Here is a 21211-nt window from a genome sequence, read left to right as displayed (position 1 = left end):
ATAAAGTAATCTGAAATTCTATGCTAATGATCTGCAGAACTATTTGCATAATCACCCAGTGTTCCTCAGAGGGTATCAAATATCTTGATGTGTCACAGAAAATAATTCAAATTTTTAGACCATGTCAATTCAAAATTTAAAATCACTGGGGGAAAATTCTAAGAATTTATCAGGCTTTCTAAATTTACTTGATGTAGATTAAAGGAACTTTTTAAGCACTGAAGTCCATTAATCTATGGAGAAAAAAGGCAAACTCTACCAAGTCCCAATCCATATATGAGGCATAGTGACACTCCTTCTCAATTAGAAAACCACATTAATAACAATCTTAAGTGTAGTTACTCTTTTTCCTCAAATAATTGCCTTTAGTACTTCTCCCCTTAAAAAAAACAAAAAATTGAGCAATTTAAAGGAATAATATCTAATAGCACCAGTCATTTTAATGTTGAATTTTCCAAACTGTATTCTAATAGTAACCAGGAATATTTCATACTTTTAATAATTTCATTGACAATGAGCAATTTTTTAAAAACCAGTAAGAGCCATTACACTGTTTTTATTACATAGAGAGGGTCTTAAACATAATGTTATCTTCTATTTTGTAGATGGTAGACATAATAGAAGGGATGTGACATGAAAGGCGAAAGGGTTCTTTCTGTCCCTAGCCATGAGAAAGGTTCAACAGCTTCTCTAATAAGTAAAGAACTGAATTCCACATTGTCAAGAAGAAAGAGGAACAAATGAGTACTAAAGCTCACTTAGGTTGAAAAGTGGTGCTCAGAGGTGTAAAGCTCTGAGACATCATCCGAAAGAAATTAACAATAACCTCCCTGTATGTGTGGAATAGTTCCTAAAATGTAAGAAAGGGACTTGGCAAGATGATCAGACATCTGTTTTCTCTTGCACTAAATAGGGTCACCAACCAGCAGATAGCCATTTAGGACCATGTGACTACATGCTGCTCACAGCATGGTAAATCTTCTCTTCAAAAGGAATTAAAATCCCTGTCTGCTTTCCTGCTTTTCTATCCTTTAAGAAATCATTTTCAAGTTTGCTTTTATTTGTCAATTAGACAAATAAAAAATGTACCTTTAACTTATGATAATTTGATGAGATTCAGAAATCCTTAAGAGGTAATAATTTGCTCAAATGAACTTTTTTAATAGATAGCATCAGTGTCATTTTTAGTTACATTGCTATTATTCAAAGATAAAGGCCTTTTGGTTTATCTCATTTTAATTTTGTAAGAAAAACAGCTTAAATACTAGTGAGAGGAGTAACAGGAGGTTAAGGACTCTTAAGAGGGAAAGTCTGCAATAATGATTTGTTATGTTTGCCTTCCCAGTGTTGCTCTTTCTTTGATTTCCTGGAATTAAATTTTAAAAGACAGCTAGATGGTGGTGGGAGCAGTGATGGTGGGAGAGACATTAGAGCTTTGGGAATTCTAGAATGTGACCTTCTGGCCACCTTCCATCACTGGCTAAATTTCCTGGATTAAGATGGGCTACTACAAGTTACAGATATCAGAAGTTACAGTCATACTACCCCACCCCCACTCCATTCTTAAAATGTACAAATCTTTATTTTTTAAAAGAAATTCCTAATTCAGTTTTGAATATTTGTGGGGCACTCTACTAATTCACACACCCAATGCTGCAGCTGTTGTCATAATTCTCTCCACAACTATCTTCTTTTTCCAGTGCTTAAAAGAGACAGCCTCTGTTTTTAGTTAAGTAGTTCACGATTTAATGAGAGACAAGAAAACAAAAAATTTGTCTTTCTATACTTATGTACAAACAAGTTATCTTTGGGATAAATTGGATATAATCAATACGGGGGAGGCATTAGCTTAAGGCAGAAAGGTTTCTAGGAAAAGGTAGAATGTTAGTTGGTTGTGAAGGAATTTAGGGAAGCCAGAAGGCTGAGATAAGAAGAGAAAAAGAGCCAGGAAAATGAATGGAGTTGGGAGATGGAGTGAATCATTTGAGGCACAGCAAGGAGGCCAAAATCATGGAATTGTACAGTAAGAGAGGGTGAGTGTAAAGCCAGGAAAGGCAGGAAGGGGCAGTTCACGAAGGACTTTGGACACCAAACAGTATAGTTTATATTTGGTCACAGGTGTGATAGAGAAATACTGGGTTTTACTGGGAGGAGGGGGTGATTGACCTGTTCAAATCTACTTTAAAAAGGCCCATTTGACAGCTAAATGGAGGATGGACTGTAGTGGAAGGAGACTTGCAGCCAGCAGACTCATCAGAAGGTTAATGCAACAGTCCAGGCATGAGGTGATGAAAGTCTACAACAGGGTCAAGGCAATGTTAAAGGAGAAAAGGGGGCACATACTAGAAATGCCGGGATTTGACAACAGATTAGATAAAGAAGATGAGAGAATGAGGAATCATGGATGACACCTATAAATCTGGACAACTGTGAAGATGGTGGTGCTCTTAACAAAGAGAAATTTGGAGGAAGAGAGGATTTGGAGAAAGATTATGAGTTTAAATATACTGAGTTTAAGATGTCTTCAGGAGACAAACTGGACAGAGCACTGGACCTGGAGTCAGGAAGCTCTGAATTCAAATCTGGCCTCAAGACACTTAGTAGTTGTGTAACACTAGGCAATTCACTTAACCTGCTTGCCTTGATCCACTGGAGAAGAAAATGTCAAACCATTCCAGTATCTTGCCAAGAGAACCCCATGGATATCCTATGGTCCATGGTGTTACAGAGAATAAGACCTGATCAAATAACTCAACAATAATAACAATAACAACAGGGCATCCAGTCTGAGATTTCTAATAGGCATGGAGATATAAGACTACTTACTGTAGGTCAGGAGAAAGGTGGATGGATAAGTAAATTTGAGGATCATCTGCACAGAAGAAATTTGGGGGCTGATAAGATCACCAAGTGACAACATTTAGAGGAAGAGGAGAAGAAAGTCTATGACAGAGCCTTGGGAGAACATCCATAATTCATGAGTGTGACTTTGATGAAGATTTTGCAAAGGAAACTGAGGAGCAGCTGGACTGGTAAGAAAACCAAGAAAGAACTGTGCCACAAAAACCTAGAGAGAAAAAGGTATATCAAAGAGAGCAGTGTAAGTGATGGTATCAAAGTCTTCAGTGAAGTCAGGAAGGATGAGGAAGGATTCAGAAAAAAGCCCCTGGATTTGCAAATTAAGTGATCATTGATTACTTTAGAGAGAATAGTTTTGTTTGAATAAGAATGGAAGCCATAGTTCAGTAAAGAGAATAATAAGAAAGAACATGTACATTGTAGATGACTTCTCAAGTTTAGTTATAAAAGGGAGAAGAAAAATTGGAAGATAACTAACAGATATGTTAAATGGTAGTTTTTTGAGGATGGAGTAGATGTGGATATATTTGTAGATAATATTGGAAGCAACTAGTGGACAAAGAAGATTAAGGGGATAATAGAGGGGGAAATCTACTAAAGAAGATGGAATGAAATGGGATCACTAGTGTAGACAGAAGGGTTTGTGCCTTGGCAAGAAAGGTTACCTCATCGTGTTTGATGGAAGGAAAGGCTTACAAACAGCAGTAGAGGGCATCTGAGTGATGTGAGACAAGGAGGGAAGAAGGAGGTCTGGATGAATGGTCTCAAATTTTTAAGTGAAATACGATTCAGGTTTCTCTGCTGATGAGATCAGGGAAAGGGAAACAAGGGTATATTTGAGGAGGGAAACATTATAAAGGCTATAGAGTGGATCAGTTGGGAATGTATAGACTGATGAAAGGGCCTAGTGGAGTTTATAAAATGTATCTGGTCAGTACTGTTTTGTGATTTTTTCCAATTTTGTTCAGCAGTATGTGAGTAAAAGCAGAGGCAATATATAGTGATAGCAATCTAAGATTGATGTTTGGCAGGATATCAATGATAAGGATAAAGGTGTAAGAGACTCAAGAGAAGAGGATAACACTGGGGAGTTGAATTGTACCATGGAAGGGTCAAGATAGATAAGAGAAGGAATTTAGCTAGGGTAAGTATGATGGTCTGAAAAAGGACTGAGGATTTGATGAACTAGAGTGAATTTTTGGGTTAGGGGTTATAAGAGGCAGAGGTAGAAATGACAATAGATTGTGATTAAATAATGCAATTTCAGTTTTCATGAACATTGAAAGCAGAGCATTTGTGGATGTTGGGAAGATTAAGAGTATGACCATTCTTGTGTGTATCTGAGGCATGGGGAGGGGAAGTAGGTCACAGGAAATAAGCAAATTGGGAAATTAGAGTATTTGAGGAGGAAATCAATCGCTTCTCTCTCTCTCTCTCTCTCTCTCTCTCTCTCTCTCTCTCTCTCTCCATCCATCCATCCATCCATCCATCCATCCGTCTGTCTGTCCCATAGTATAAGGGCAGGAATTAAGGAGGAGAGAGATTAATTCAGGCATTGAATCCATTGGGGAAACAAGAGGATTAGTTTGGAAGTCAGTAGGCACCAGGTGCCAGAATTCTGATTAAGTAGTAGATGTGAATTGAATAAACTTCAAAAGGGAAAAGGTTATTGAGCAATGGTGGTAGAAAGTGAGCTTGAGGATAGCAATGGGGTGAAAGGAGTATTCCAATTCCTCTATCTAGACCTGTGGGTCAGGAAGAATAAGTGAAAGTGCAACCAGTGCTGACAAGGTGGTCAAAGGAGGTTGATACCCATATGGAGTAGGATTTATGCCAAGGCCTCAGTAGAAGCTAGATGAAAGGAGTGGGAATGAAAAAGATATAAGAAAGCAAGGTTGTTTACCATGGAACAGTGTTCCTGAAGGCACAGTGGAAGAGATGGATAGCTTTAGAGTGGGATAATGGAAGGGTTAGGCTGAGTGGGATTGGAATAAGAGAACAGGCAGTGGGGAATAGAGAACAGGGTTGGAGTAATAACAGCTTGGATGGGGATGGTATAATCAGGAGGGACTTGTCAATCAATGAAGAACAGGTTCAAATTGGGTTAACATTTTTAGGGTTTGGCATAGGGCACTTGGAGTCAGGAAGACCCGAGTTCAAATCTGTATGTACTCAGACACTTACTAGCTGTGTGACCATGCACAAGTCATTTAATCTTGCTTGTCTCAGTTTCCTCATGTGTAAAATTAGCTGGGGAAGGGAGAGAAGGAAAAATGGAGGGGGTGGGGAAGAGGAGATGGAACACAAGGGGGAGGCAGAGAGTGATTGGCCTTAGTCTAGAGTCTTCTCAAATCTGGCAAGTAGACCAGTGGAGGGAGCCAAAAGAATGGAATTTTTCTCCTTTCCTTGCAAGAACTTCAAGCAAAGAGACTAACAGAAAGAATATGATGAAATGAAGTTTTTCTCCATCCAGGCAAGTATGAACAAGCCCCAACAGAAGGCAGACAGGAATAGGTTAAGATAAGTTGGAATGGTGTCTTTCTCCATCTCCATATAGTCATGATGAGATGAAGCCAGGTGAGAAGAGTGATTGGCACATATGAAAGTGAAAGAGAGAGAGAGAGAGAGAGAGAGAGAGAGAGAGAGAGAGAGAGAGAGAGAGAATGCCATGTGTGTGTTTCTCTTCCCTGAGGGCAGGAAGGTTCTCCTGGCAAACAAGAAGAAAAAAAAGATCAAGTCATTCCCTAATAGATAACTGCTCAAAAATTATGACCAGTTTTTTAGAGTGAAAACTACTAAAAATAAGATGAAAGATTGTTTTGTTACTATTAATAAAAGAAATGCAAGTTAAAATTCCTGAAGTTTCACTTCAAATCCAAGAAATGGCTAAGAATTTCAGAATTTTCACCTAAAATAGGAAATTCAGGGTGATAATTTTTATTTTCCACGTCAATATGAAAAGACTGGGTCAACTAGACTGCTAAAGTGTTCAAATACCTGTGGCTCCAGGGAGTTTAGGTATTTTAACATGTGCCCTCCCCCCAATCTACAAGCCATTCTTTCTAATATTTAAAATATCTTTATGATTTTTTTAAACCCTTAACTTTTGTGTATTGGCTCGCTCATAGGCGGAAGAGTGGTAAGGGTGGGCAATGGGGGTCAAGTGACTTGCCCAGGGTCACACAGCTGGGAAGTGTCTGAGGCCGGATTTGAACCTAAGACCTTCCGCCTCTAAGCCTGACTCTCAATCCACTGAGCTACCCAGCTGCCCCCTCTTTATGATTTTAATAATGATTTTTAAAGGCATTTTCAAGAAACTCCATTTTTATCTACGCTATGGTGATCTGAGATTTATAATTTTCAAAATCTTGGCACACTGCCAGTTTATCAATGAGCATAAAGTATAGTAACTATACAAAGATGATGTGGGTAGAAACTATTACTTCTTTGACAACTCTCATGTCAGCCCACGGGAAAGAAAGAATTCATAACGCATTGTTGACACAATATACAATGTCCTTCCTTTCTGGACAAAGCTTTGACTCCATATACATTCATACATACATACATACACACACACATATCTCATTTCACCAAACAACTCAAATGCTGTAATACAAATAATCATATGTGCAGATTTGTTAAAATACTTTGAAAACTAGGTATTGCATAATCACAAATAGATTTAAATCTTAGAAACCATTTTATTTTCAAAAACACTGCCACCAAGAAAATTGTTCTACCTCATGGACAAATAGTCTATGAAATCTTACTACTCTGTTCTCAAAGCTTTCATTGTTTATCAAGTTAAAACAAACATATACTTTCCTGAGGTTAAAAATGATCCAAAATGAAGCAAACCCAGGGTTCTAGTTTTCCCATTTCCATCTACTTGGTGATCCAAGTGTTTAAAAATTTAGAAGCCAAGGGCTACTTTTCTGTCCCCCAGTAGGGGTCAATTCCTAATATGTTGATTCTTTATTGTCTGAACATACACACTTGTGTGCGCATGCACAAACACACACACACACACACACACACACACACACACACACACACACACACCAGCATTCTATTGATCTGTGGGGTAGTTCTCCACTGAAGGATTGCATAATGTCATGACTATATTTTGGCACTTCAATAATGCCCTCTCCTCCACCTTTGAATTCTCCTCCCCTTAATGTTTCACCACATCTGCCCTGCTAATCCTGAACAACTACTACAATCTACCTCTTCTGTTCCTCCTGAACTGACAAATGTTGATGGATGAAATCAGTAAAGTACACTCACTGGGTCTACTACAACTTTTGGTTATTTAACTTTAAGTAACCACTTGATGCCTTGCGGTAATATTTTTTTAGGCATATTTTATTGATATGTAAGTTCCTTATAATTTTTTTAAAGCTTCTTCTCTCTCTAGGAGCAAGGTGGTACAATGGATTAAACAATGAGCCTGGAGTCAGAAAGACTGTAGTAAAAGTTTAGTCTCAAACACTTACTAGCTCTATGACCCTGAACAAGTCATTTAACCTCTGTCTGCCTCACTTCCCTTACTCGTAAAATGGGGATTATAATAGTACCTCCCTCCCAAGGTTATTGTGAGGTTCAAAAGACATTATATTTGTAAAGCACTTGGTAAAGTGCTTGGCACATAGTAGATATTTTATAAATAATTCCCTTCTCTCCCTACAACTCTCAACTACTTTTCCTATCTAGCTCTTTTGACTGAAGATATGAGTTCTTACTTTACTGGAAAGGTAAAGGCTTAAGGAGAATTCCTTTGACTCCTTTCAAATCTCTGTGTCCCCACCCATCTCATTCTTCCCTCTAGTCTCAGAGCACATGGCTCTCCTTCCCTGCCATGGCTAAACATACACTCACAATTCTCTCTCTTCCTGTCTCCTCCCAATGACCTTATACTTCATCATTCATCTGTCTCCCTCTCCTTCCTTCCCTTCCACCCTTTACTACCCCCAACCCCCCACTACCACCTTAGAATCAATACTAAGAAATGCACAAGAGTGTTATGGGCTAGACTGTTGGGATTGACTTGCCCACAGTCACATAGCTAGGAAGTGTCTGTAGCCTGATTTGAACCCAGGACTTTTCATCTCCAGACCTGGCTCTCTCTCCACTGAACTATCTAGTTGCCTCAAATCATCTCTTAGAAATTTTCAATTTCTCTTTTTATTAGCCACTTCCTTCCTTTCAGGCTATAAATATGCTCAATCTTCATCTCACACCCACTAACAAAATTCTCTTCTCACACACAGCTAATTCTAGAACAAGTTAACTCATAAAGGATCCATAGGAGGTTTATTTAGGTTAATCCTTTCACTTTATAGAGGAGGAAACTGAGAACCAGGGAAGACAAAGGGCTTGTCCAAAGTTGCAGCTAGCAAGAGACAGAGGACTTGGGCTTTTCTATTCCAAATCCAGTGATTTCAAATCACTAATCTCTTCAAAACCTCTAGCATCCACATCCATACCCTTCCTTCCTACTGTTATTGTAATCACTTTAGAGTAACACACACACTCACACACTCCTTTTCAACTTGATAACTGTAACAGTTTTCCCTAGTTAATGTTCTTGTCTCCAGTTTATTTTCTCTTGAATTCTTCTTTCACACAAATGTCCAAATAATCTGCTCTGATCATATCTGCTCTCACTCAAAAGTGCCTTCCCACTACCTACTGAATAAAAAGTATAACTTCTTGTTTTTAGATTCAAAGACCTTCAGGACTGGAATCCAATCTACCTTTCCAGTCTAATCTCATACTAGTTACTTTCACATAGTCTACATTTTTGCTAAAAAAAAAAAAAATTCATCTTCTGGTTTCACCTGCCCTCTTCTCTGTCTCTGCCTTTACTTGTATTCTGTCCTTCATGTCTGGAATGAGCTCTTCCCATGTCTGCTTGTTGGAGATCTCTCTCCCTTCCTTCTCAGTTTTTACTTTCTTTTTTTAAAATTATTTTTCCATGCTTACATGATTCATCTTGTCTCCCACTCCTCTTTTCTCCCCTCTCCCAGAGCTGACAAGCAATTGCACTGGGTTCAGCTTTTACTTTCTCATAAAGCCTTCCTAGTAATTCCTTGACCAGATGAAGATGCTACTAAATTTCACAGCATTCTGACTTACCCTTAACACTTATATTCTAGTTTGTGTCATAGTTACGTATGTATAATTTCCCCCCTAGTATACTGCAAGCACCATAAGAGTTCAGGTTGTATCATAATTCATCTTTAGGTTTTCAGTGCATCACATTATATACATATACTACATAAATAGCTGCTTTTAAGTTGATTTAGATTAAGAAGTGGAAGTCAGTTAATTTTTCTTCTATTTCAAAAGGTCAAATAAATTTTTAAAAGAAAAAGAAAAAGTATTTTCTAAATGTAATGTTGATTTTCAGCTTTTGACATTATTTCTGAGAAATTATGAAATCACAGATGAAAAAAAAATTCTCTAAGTAGACAAATTTCTTAACAACAGCATTGCCAGTGCAAATTTTTAAAAAATATTCCAGAATTCTGTATTTGCAATAAGGTCCAAAAATGTAAAATAAAACAAGAGTAAGTTTGGATCATTCTGTCAAAAAATATTTACTAATTATCTTCCATATCTAGTGATAGTAAGAAATGAATAAATTATATAGCCTTAAGTAACCTTTTTTTGAGAAAAAAGAATAATAATGCCATATTTGCATAATAATGTGAGACCTGGGATCAAGTGATTTTGTACTCCCTTCTAGCTTTAATGATAGCTATGTCTATATCTGTTTATCTATGTAAAAACATACATATATACACACATTCATATACATATATATACACGCGACTATAGAGTATATAGAAGAAAATTTGCAAAATGTTTCATATACATTATTTTACATGAGCACCACCCACAACCATCAGTGAATACAGATATTGTTATTACTTTATTTCAGGAGATGAAATGGAGGTTTATTAACCTACCTATGGCAACACTAGTTAGTTAAGTGTCAGAGACAGAATTCAAATACAACTCTCTGATTCTAAGCTCAGAATAATACAGGGTGTATCAAGTCTTATTGCAATTTTAAGCTTAATAACTCACGTTACTAAATCTCCCATTGCAATGACTTAGGATCTCCATTTTTTTTTCCCCCCTCACAACTAACGGATCAGTTTAAGACAAGATCTGGTCACTTTTGAAGATGCATGAAGTTAAGACATTAGACACTGAATTGGTCAGCATAATAATAGTCTGTAAGAGGAAATATACATCTCAAAAAACCTAATTGCCATAGGCAGTTAGGAAAAAAATTTCCTCCCTCTTTACTTTTAAAGAAACCACACTGACTTTATTTGAAAACAAATCTTCTCTAATTGGTCAAGTTCTCTAACTGGTCTGAGTTTATCAAGGTGAGACAGTATATATAAAACCTTTATGTCTATAAAGTTAACTGGCATAAAACAAATGAACACTGAAAGGGAAAGAGCTTGCATTTTACAGAAAACATCTATTCATATTTATAATGCTGAAATGTACATTAAGTATTAACCATATGGTCTCCATTTTGTAGTCCTGGACACATCCTAAAGTATTCTGGGTAGTTCAATTTTTTTCTCATCTGGAAAACTAAAAAGAGCTTAGAAAACTGGTTTGAAACAAAGTCCATTGTCTAACTATTATCTAGCACTAAATTTGTGTACTTTAGTACTTAGCAAATTAATATGTCTCGAACAATGAGAAAAGATTTTGCAACTTAAATTTGCTTTTAGATCTCACTTCATATACATGGAGTACATGTGTCTTTCATTTGTAGAAAATATTTTTCTATTAGTTTCTTTAAACAGAGGTAGGCTCTACACATTGTTGTACTGCAAGAGGGTTGAATTTACTAAAGCAGCACTTATTTTAAAAACCAACAGCCATTGAGTTTAAAAGCAAACATTTATTTGGATACATGAAGAAATATAGCTGTCATTCCCTCCTAGACCTAGATTTGTTTACAATACTTCATGATTTATTTAATGTAATTTATAAAATTTTAAGAAAAGCTTTTGCTTTTTTGGAAAGTCATATTTTAAGAAACGATTTTCACAGACACAATAGCTATTGGTAGGCATGTGGAGACTTGGGACGAAATATGAAGGACAACATGCCCAAAATACTTTTAAAATACATAGCTGGGATTCAATGCTAGCAAATTAATTTATCTAACTGCCATCTACAGAAGCAGTGTTGTTTGACTCACTGGAATGGGTGATTGAGAGAGTAGGATGCCTAAAAAAACCAACAAAACACTAGAATAGCCATCACTAACTTATAGCTTACCTTTGCCATCTGGGCTTGAACTCCAGTAGCCTTTAGAGCTGAAACTGCTTTCTGGGCAGCAGCTGGGCTGTCAAAATCCACAAAACCATAACCTAAAATTAAAAACAAACTTAGACTAAGAAAAAGTCATTGAAATGTGAAAATATACATATATATATGTATGTATATACATATACTGCTCTATAAACCTTAAAGTTCAATATAGAGATCTGTAATTCTAAGTGCCAGCTATTATTATAACATCAATATTGACACTAAAAAAAAGGAAGAAGGGGAAAAAAAACCAAAACTGGATAATCACGGTATTTTCCTCAAAAGATTAAAACATATAATCCAAAAGAAAAAATAAAGAAGTTAAAAGACAGAAAATATCTCAATGAAAGAACATTTGCTCTCCTTGCTAAGCTGAGGGTAATGGCAGCCAAAGTCAGTGGTGAGATCCTCATCAACTTGGGCCTAAACTACTGGAATCGTTTTCTTATTGGTATTTCTATCCAGGTTTATCCCCATTCTTCTCCACTTTCCACTCAGTTACCAAAATTTTCCCTGAAGTACTGGTCTGACAATGTCACCCTCCTACCCAATAAACTCTAGTGGCTACCTTTTACTTCCAGAATCAAATGTTTAGCTTTTAAAAACCCTTCATCATCTAGTCCTGCTTCCTACTTTTTTAGTCTTCTTACATTTTTCTTTCTGTATACTATATCCTTTCTGGTTTTTCTCAACTTATTATTTTCACTAATGTCCCATGCTCTTCCTCCTCATCTCTGCCTCTGGCTTCCCTGACTTCTTCAATTCTTAGTTAAATCTGACTTGCAAGAATTCTGTTCCCCTTAATGTAGTAATGTCTTTGCCTTCCCACTGAGGAATTTCCTTTGCACATGTCTTATATATACAGCAAGTTTTTTTACATGAAGTCTCCTCCACTAGAATGTGAACATCTGGCTTTGCCTTTCTTTAGATCTTCAACACTCCACAACCTCTGGCACACAGAAAGCATGTAATAAATGCTTGTTGAGTGAATGACACTCTAAAATTCTGCCCTCAAGGAGATCAATTGCTCTTGAAGAGACTGGCTGGACAAAAAAGGTGTCAGATGACAATAGTCCATACCATTGCAGAGTTGGATGGTCAAACCATTGAGCTTAGCCATCAGTATGCATAACTTGTACTGCAGATGGGCAATCATATTCTGAAGGAGATTCAAATCTATTATAAAGCCAAAACCACAAAAAAAACAAAGATCCTGTGCTTCCTAGGATTCAGAGATTCAGAACTAGGCTTCAAACTTAGGGAATTTTCTCAGTTTGCTTTCTAAACTTTTTGCATGAGACTAGACACTATACCACTATTTTAGGATTATACCAAGTAACTGGCATGTAGAATGAGTTCATTGGGAAAATGAAACACCAGCTATTTATTGACCCAATAAGCCTACCCAGAACCCCCTGATGCTTCCACCCATTTTAGAGCCACAAGTTGGGGAAATTAGTACCCTTTCTTTACTCTCTGCTCAGTTATTCCAAAGTCCAGGAGAATGAGGACCTATTTATTTAGCTCTTCTTCTGTGCTATGGCAGATAAACTCCTAGCTCCTATTCTCATTATCTCTTTAAGTCAGGACTGACCACAACAAGTTACAAACCTACTGCCTTCTCTCTACCTTAGCACTCCCAACCTTCAAATCTCTTATTTCTAAACATTTTGGATCTACCATACCATATTTGTGACATAATTCCTCTTCATGTTGAAGAATACTATAAAATTACTGATCTATCAGATACAAAAACAGTCTATGGAGAAGGTTAAGATGCAGAAATGGTAGAAGATTTTAAAGAGGCTGAGGCATCTTGCCATGGGGTTAGTAACTAGGGAGGTAGTGTACAGTAAAAAGATTGCTAGTTAGGAAACAAAAGACTTGAGGTTTGAATCTCAGCTCTGCCAGATGATGAATTTTTTGGCCATAGTAAATCATGAAGACACTCAAATATCAGGTGTCAATTTGTGTCTGTGGAAGGTGCTGCCTCATCAGTGAAATGACAAGTCCCTTAAAGTATTGCCACATTAGAACTTCTTATATGCTATTTCTGCCTTGTCTCCTTATTTGAATTACCAATTCTTCAAAGGCAAAAGAAAATAGAACTTTTGTAATTTAGCACCACCTAATATCTTACATACCTGTAGATTATGTAAAAAGTCCTAATTTATGGTCATGATAATATCATTAACTAAAAAACTAGACATAAAGAGAGGTATATATCAATGGCAAACAGTTTGGGGGGAGGTTTAAAAAACACAATGTCCTCATAATAATGATATTCTTTGGATGAAATATTTTAATGAAAGGACATATTAGACACAGCTTGAGAGAAACAAGCAATGAAAAATCAGTGAACCTGAGGACTAAGTTGAATACTAATGTAAATTATTTGAGAACATTGTAAGTGAACTCCTCCAAAGGTTCAGATTGAAAAATCAAACACATTTTGGGATGTTAATTTAGAAATCTTTTATGAACATTAGTAAGTAACACTGACCACAGAGAATGAATCTTAAGGCCAGGGGACTTGAAGTTAGTACTGAATCAATGTTCTGTGGTAGCAATGTCTTATCTCATTTATCACCTTAAAAACAAGTGGCACAATACAAGTAACCTCTATAATGTTCTTTTTATTTGTTCTGAATGTTACCCCAATACAGGCCCATGATCCAGCTCTAACACATTCTTCATTTAAAATAAATGTTTCATTATAACAATAGAATTATAGGTAATTCTTATATTTGTGGGTTAAACTCTAGGTAACCTTTTTCTTTCTCTAGCCCCAATAACCATCAATCAAATGATAAACATTTATTAAATGCCTACTATGTGCCAGGCACTGTGGATACAAAGACAAAATATTATATTTCTTCAAGGAACCCAGATTAAAACTGGGGAGATAACATGAACATATAGGCATATAAGATGCAGATAAAGTATATATATATATATATATATATATATATATATATATTAATACTGGGAGGGGAGAAGGGGTTGGAGAAAATCAAGGAAAGGCAGCAAGCACAGATGGTACCATTTGAACTACATATTGAAAGAAATGAGAGATTCCAAGAAAGAGGTGAAAAAGGAGGCTATCTGAGGAATGGAGGAAAAGTCATAAAAAGGCAGAGTTGGAAGATGGAATGTTGTATGTGAGGAAAGACCAGTAGCCTAGTATGGCTGGATCAAAAAGTACATGGTAGGGAGTAATGCATTAAAAAGACAGAGAACATGGGATGGTAGCCAGGTTATGAAGAGCTTTTGATAATAGAGATAATATTCATCCACTGAGGTTCAACAAGGAGAGGCATGGAGAAAGTAACATGGTCAGATGGGCTTTAGGAAAATCACTGTGGTAGTTATGTGAATGACATATTAGAGTAGAGGAAGTCTTGAAAGAAGGGAGACCAATTAAAAGGCTATTGAAATAATACAGGTGTAAGCTGATGAGTGCTTGAACTAGACAGAAGCTATGTGAGTTGAAAGAGATATAGTGGAGATAGAAAAACCAAGATCTGGCAAATGACAGGTTATATAGAATGAGGATGAAGAAAGATGAAGAGACTGTGAACTTGCACGAACAGGAGGATAGTAGTACCCTTAAAGGAAACAGAAAAGATATAAAAAAGAAGCACATTTGGGGAGAAAAGGTAGTGACTTCTCTTATATGGACATGTTGAGTATTAGAATCCTACAGAACATCCAAACTGAAATGTCTAAAGGCCAGTTAGGGATGCAGGACTGGACCTGGGAAGAGACTAGGGCAGGACACAGAGATCTGAGAGTCATCTACATTAAAAGAGTGATCAAGTACCTGTCTAATTAATGGTTTCAGGGTAAAGATAGATCAAATGAAGAATGAAGGGTAACAGAATGAGGAGGGAGAAAAAGAGACGCATGGAAGAAAGGGAAAGAGAAAAGAATGAAGAGGGGGAGAGGAAAAGGAGAAAAGAAGAGGGAGGAGGAAAAAGACAGAAAGGAGAGAAAGGAATGGGGTAAAGGGAGATGATGTCTTCTCTGGATACACATCTTGTATGTTGAGGAAAGTCTTACTAAGGCATTTTCAAACCTTACTACCCTTAACTATTTCTGACAATTTTGTTGGAAGGGAATAGAGAATAATACCAACAGAAAGAACCTGCTTTGGAGTAAGAAACTGAAGATTTAGAAGTATAGGCGACATTTTCATCACAGCTGTCAGTTGAAGGCATATCTAAAAAGTGAATAGAAGGTTAATAAAGAAGATAGTGTCTGAGAATGGGATTTGGATGTCTGGATCTTGACTTTAATCAGGCCAAGGGTGGAGTTCACTGAACAAGAGAGTTTTAAACAAAAAAGGGAGGGAGAGAAAACTACCCACATATCTGCCAAGTCAAATACCACAAAGAGAAACAGGAACATTGAAAGAAAAGTATCAGTACAGACCAGCATTTATTTTACAGGAGATATCCAAAATGAGAATCAACAGTAAAATCTGAGGTTTCAAATACCCACATGAACTTCATTCCAAAATGGAAGGGAAAAAATTAAAAAACAATAACCCTGATATATGTGATTGCCATTTCACTGACATGGGTCTTTGAAAAATGGGACAATATGACAAATGTCAGCAATAGAAAAATGAAGCCTTGATTTTTTTAAGAGAAAAATATCAAACTAAAAGTTAGCTTAATTTTTTAAGTTGGCAAAATTACATAAATTATTAAACTGGAAAGGATTGCAAAGATGCTGTGTGAGAGTGATACTCAGAATCTGGATATCTGATAGGCAAAAATGATATATTAAATCTAATTGGGTGAATTTAAATGGGATTATATGTATGTGTATGTATATATTCTACATTTGTGTTTTTAAAAAACTTAACAAGTAAAAGATAAAGATTGCATAGGAAGAGAACACTGTTTGAAAAAAGGCATAAACCAATAATTTGACATTCCAGTAAAAAAAGTAGTCTAAAATGTTATTATGAAAAGTAAGTACCCAGGTCAAGGAAGGTGACAGCTCTGCTTTGTTCTGGCCTAGGCGGACTTCACCTGAAGCATTTTGTTTTAATATATGAAGAACATTCAAATAAATTACATTGCAATGAGGAAATTGAAGATAGACACTGCCACATGAGAATGAGATAAAGAAACTGAGGATGTGATAAGAATGTGATAAGAACCAAGAAAATATATACAGCAATAGAAATATTTTTTGAAGAATGTTTTATTTATTTGAATTATTTGAAGAATCCACTTATAGAGAAAAAACTGATGAGTAGAAAAAAGCAAGACATATTCTTATATATACATATCTTTTTTTTTGGTCAAATGATGCTTTCTCTAATGGGAAAGGAAAGGAGTTACCTGGGTATTTTAATGTAACAAACAAATAAATACATTTAAATTAAAAGAAAGAAATTTAAGAAATTTAACGTCTTAAGGGCAAAGAGTCAGAATGGACTTTAGAGGAGATTTTATTCAATTTGAATCTAAACAAGAATCTTTTCTACAGCTCAACAAACAAAAAACCATACAACTTCTGAAGACCTCTAATAAGGTCTTAGGACTAATTAACTTTATACCCAAACCTTCATCTCTTCTGACCTTCACTATTACTTTGAAGGGCACCATCATCCTCCCAATCATTCATGCTCACAACCTTGGTGTCATTGCCTCCTCACTCACATTTACCTCAGATATCAATTTTTTTTAACAAGTCTCATTTTTACATTCATAAGATTTTTTTGTGAATATCTTCACTTACATAGCCATCTCTGTGCTTACCAACACCACTCTTCAGAATTCTTGAAATAGCTTTCTAGTTAGACTGTCTCTCATCTTTCCTCATATCAGCTTCCACTAAGCAGAGCTCTGATTACATAACCCTTCCTCCTAAAGAGTTGCCACTAGGTAGCCCAGTGGATAAAATGGGGCCTGGAATTAGGAAGATCTGAGTTCAAATTTGGTCTCTTAAATTTACTAGTTGCATGACCTGGGCAAGTCACTTAACTGCTGTTTGCCTCAGTTTCCTCAACTGTAAAATGAAGATAATAAATAGCTCCCTCCTCCCAGCATTGTTATAAGAATCAAAAGAGATAATATCTACAAAGTGCTTGGCATAGTGCCTGACACATAGTAGTCATTTAATAAATGTATGTTTCTTTCCTTCTTTTTCCTTCTCCCTGCTATACACACATAATAAACTCCAGTGGCTGCTTATTATTTCTAGAATTAAGTACAAAATTTTCTGCTGGGCATTTAAAAACTTTTACAACTAGGTTCCTTCCAATTTTTCCAGTCTTCTAACATTTTATTTACTTCCACATGCTCTATATTGTAACCAAAATATTATATCTCCTGACTTTGCATGGACTGTTTCCCATGACAAGGAAGCTTTAATTCTTCAATTCCACCTTTGAACTTTTCTGACTGCCTTCAAAACTCAACTCAAATCCCATCTTCAGTAGGTGACCTCTCCTTTTCTCTCTCTCACTCTACTCTTCACTCCTGTTCTTTCAGCACCTACCTTCTCTCTGACATTATGCTCCATCTAATTTTGTGCTTTACCCCAAGTTATTTACATGTCTTTTTCACCATTAAAACTTGAGCTTCTTGAGTTCAGGGATGGTGTTTTGTCCTTTCTTTCTATCCTCAGTGCGTAGCACAGATCCTGGCACTTCGTAAAATGCATACTAAATTCTTGTGGACTGACATTCCAATCTCATATTCTCATGCCCTTCAACCAAATCTTGTGCTCAAAGATTCCAAAGAATAGATCTGGAAGGGGGAGAAAACAGATAACACATTGCTGCCCACTCATCACCATTCAGAAATCCCCCAAAAGGAGAGAATAATTCTAACATATAAGTGATGAGATGTTTCTTATATGAAAGGGAAAAGTCATGCATGTCATCACTCTAACCAAGAAACAAGTTTGAAGGACTATGGCTATTCTCTTCCTTTTACAGTCAGATGTAAAGAAAGTCTTTTAATAAATCTCTTTTGAACTACTAAGTAGTAGCCAGGGCAAATGCTGGGTAATCTAAAATAATCATTCATTTGGAGAGATATTTGGAGACACAAAGGAAGTGAAATGTTTAGAATAAATTGATTGTATCAATTTTTAAACTTCTTGAACTTTACAAAGAGAGCCCTCATTCCAAATACAATAGTAAGTGGTCATAATTTATACATTCAGTCCACTATTTTAGATCAAATCTTTTTGGATCTTGACTCTTTGGATCTTAACTCTGGGGTTAGCTGTTCTTACAATTTTTGAGTCATCTATATATTTAATAAGCTTTCATCCAAATATTGATGAAAATGCTGAAAAGAACAAGGTCAAGGACAGCTCTCTGGGGAAATTCATAAGCAATCTCTTCCAAGTGGACTTTGACCAATTAATGACTCTTTGGGTCTGGCCATTCAACTAATTCCAAGTCTGACTGTACTATTATCTAGTATGTATCTCTTCATCTTTTTCATAAATACAGACAACATGAGAGTCTTTAGTAGATGCTAACTCCTGACTGTAATTTGGTTGGTGCCTGGTAGATTATCTGACCCTTGCTTCCACACATAACTATCTTTAAATATTTAAAACACTGTCTTGTGAAAGAAGTTGAATTCTTCCTAGAATTAGGAGGAAAAGGGAGAATTTTCATACAGGTAAACAAGCATGAGAAAAGAAAAACTTCCTCATATAGAGAGCTGTCTATGAGGAGAATGGGCTAACTCAGGAGCAATAGATTCCTTCTCCCTTCAAATTTTCAAGGACAGGCTGAATAACCAAATGGACCTTTGTTGACAATGGTGAGAAGATAATTCTTGTTCAGATACAGTTGTTCTATGTGGTCTGTAAGGTCTTTCTAATTGTGAAATTCTATGAGATGTTACCAGTGAATCAAATGAGATAATAATATGTTTAAAAGGCCCTTGCTACTATAATGTACTGTTTTAGAAATCCAAGCTGTTATTATTATTTTTAGATATATAAGTAGGTCCTGAAACCATGACTGCACTGATAAAAGAGGTGGTACCTCCACCTTTTCTGCAACTTATAATCTTTGAGGGCTGCCTAACTGACTTGCCCCAAGGTCTTTCTAGTTTCAAAATTAGTTTTCTATCCACAATGCAATGCTATTATTTTTTTAAATATAAACATCTAAAACAAAATGGATTTTAGTATATTAGCTTTATATGTTATTCCAAAATTCCAAAAGTTGACTTTTGTTCCATCCAAAACTTTAATAAGATATGTGGATTATATATGAACTTGCAGATATTTTTTCAAAGTGCTTCTTTAATTTTAAGCAGTTTGAGGAAGAGAGAAATATGACTCAACTCCATTTTAGTATACAGAAAATGGCAGTCTTCTTAGAAGAGGTTTACCATGGAGGGGAATTAAATGTCTCTTTGTTTTTTGACTACTAAAAACTTTTACTTAGCCCATATCTAAAATGCTCTAGCCTAAAGGAGAACCTCACTTCTCCTGACTATTCATGTTAACTTTATTCTCATTCATGGGGGCAGAGGTTATACTGAAAAGTCAATTGACTCCATTCTTCTCTTTTCCTAGAAATCATGCTCCCTTTTGTCAAATGCCTGGAATAGAAAGCATGAGTGTAAGCTTCTAGGCCCCTCCTCTTTTAGTCTTCCACTTAAATTACTCATGAAACTAGATGAGATCATCCTAATTATACTGAATACTGAAGGTCAGTGCACCAAATTAATGCATCAGGGTATTTCAAAGAAGTTTATGACCTCCCCCTTCCCTATTATAATTTGGTCATTGAAAATGATTCTCCTCTCCTTACCTCCAATATATTCAACAGACATGCAGCAAAGAACAATTGGGAGTACTGAAACATGTAATTAAGTACAGCTTAAAACTACTCTGTTCTAATTAATAGAGCCAATTTGCACAATATGTAATCTTTTCAGTTTCTTAGTATGGCAGAATGGTCTTCAGTAAGCAGCTTTAATCTTCTCAAGCACAGAAAAAGCTGTTTTCTAACTCTATTTTCCTTTTAAAAGCAGGGGCTAAATGCCAACCAGTGCTTGGCATGTTAACTTCACTGGAGTCAAATCTGAAGTTCTGGCAAAGGGCTTACTGCTGTTGGGCAACCAGCCAATTCCACTAGGGACAAACGTAACCAATATGCTGCCATTGTGCAAGAGAGAAACTTGGAAATAAATAAGAACTGGGTCTCCTCCCTCTAGAAGTAGTTTTTAAACTAAATCTCAATTTCAAATCCTATCTTTTCAATCATGGCTCTGGTTGAAAAAAACACCAATGGAATCATACCTTTGCATTTGTTGGTTGTTTTATCCAAAATTGCCTTTGTAGAGACGATTTTTCCGTATCTGAAGAAAAAAAAAGAGAGACAAAGTCAAAGTTATGTTCATAGAACTCTTTAAAAACAAGCATTCTTTAAAAACTCTTAGAAGCAGATAGGTAGCTCAGCAGACGGACAGCCAGGACTGGAGACTGGAGGACCTGGGTTCAAATCTGACCTCAGATACTTCGCAGTTGTGTGACCCTGAGCAAATCATTTAACCTTCACTGCCTAGACCTTACCACTCTTCTCCCTTAGAGCCAATACATAGGATTGGTTATAAGATGGAAGATTAGGGTTATTAAAAAAAATCTTACTGAGCATGTCCCATCATTGGGACATCAGCATATTTATATTACAAAGTTATATTCAAAATGGGTTTTTCTCAGGGGTACAATATGAGTATTTAAAATAAAAATTAAAATTGGGTTTAGTGGCATGTGCCATTCTTTGTTGCTAGGGAGGGAGGCTGAGGCTGGTAGATATGTTTGAGTTTGGGAGTTCTGAGATGCAGTAGGGCTAAATCTCATCAAGGGTCTGTCTGGCATTAATATAATGAGACTCCAGAAATAGGGGACCATTAGGCTACTTAAGGAGAGGTAAACCAGGTCAGATGTGGAGAAGGTCAAAGCTTTAGTCCTGATCAGGACCTGCATTTCTAACTTG

The 21211-nt window shown here is 36.3% G+C and overlaps 1 protein-coding gene across 2 annotated transcripts in view; it reads right to left on the bottom strand.

Moving 5' to 3' along the window:
* The window catches only part of RBMS1 (RNA binding motif single stranded interacting protein 1), a 271729-nt gene that overhangs the window by 53461 nt on the left and 197057 nt on the right, over window positions 1-21211 (bottom strand). For both annotated transcript variants that reach the window (XM_044669838.1, XM_044669837.1), the window contains exons 3-4: window positions 20515-20573; window positions 11182-11273 (exon numbers count right to left, since the gene is read on the bottom strand). In XM_044669838.1, the coding sequence (XP_044525773.1) occupies window positions 11182-11273; window positions 20515-20573 (151 nt within the window). The remainder of the gene's footprint in view (window positions 1-11181; window positions 11274-20514; window positions 20574-21211) is intronic.

Source organism: Gracilinanus agilis, chromosome 3 (assembly GCF_016433145.1).
Source record: "Gracilinanus agilis isolate LMUSP501 chromosome 3, AgileGrace, whole genome shotgun sequence".
NCBI lineage: Eukaryota > Metazoa > Chordata > Mammalia > Didelphimorphia > Didelphidae > Gracilinanus > Gracilinanus agilis.
Note: the sequence above shows the minus strand (reverse complement) of the source record. Positions and strands in the feature narration are given on the sequence as shown.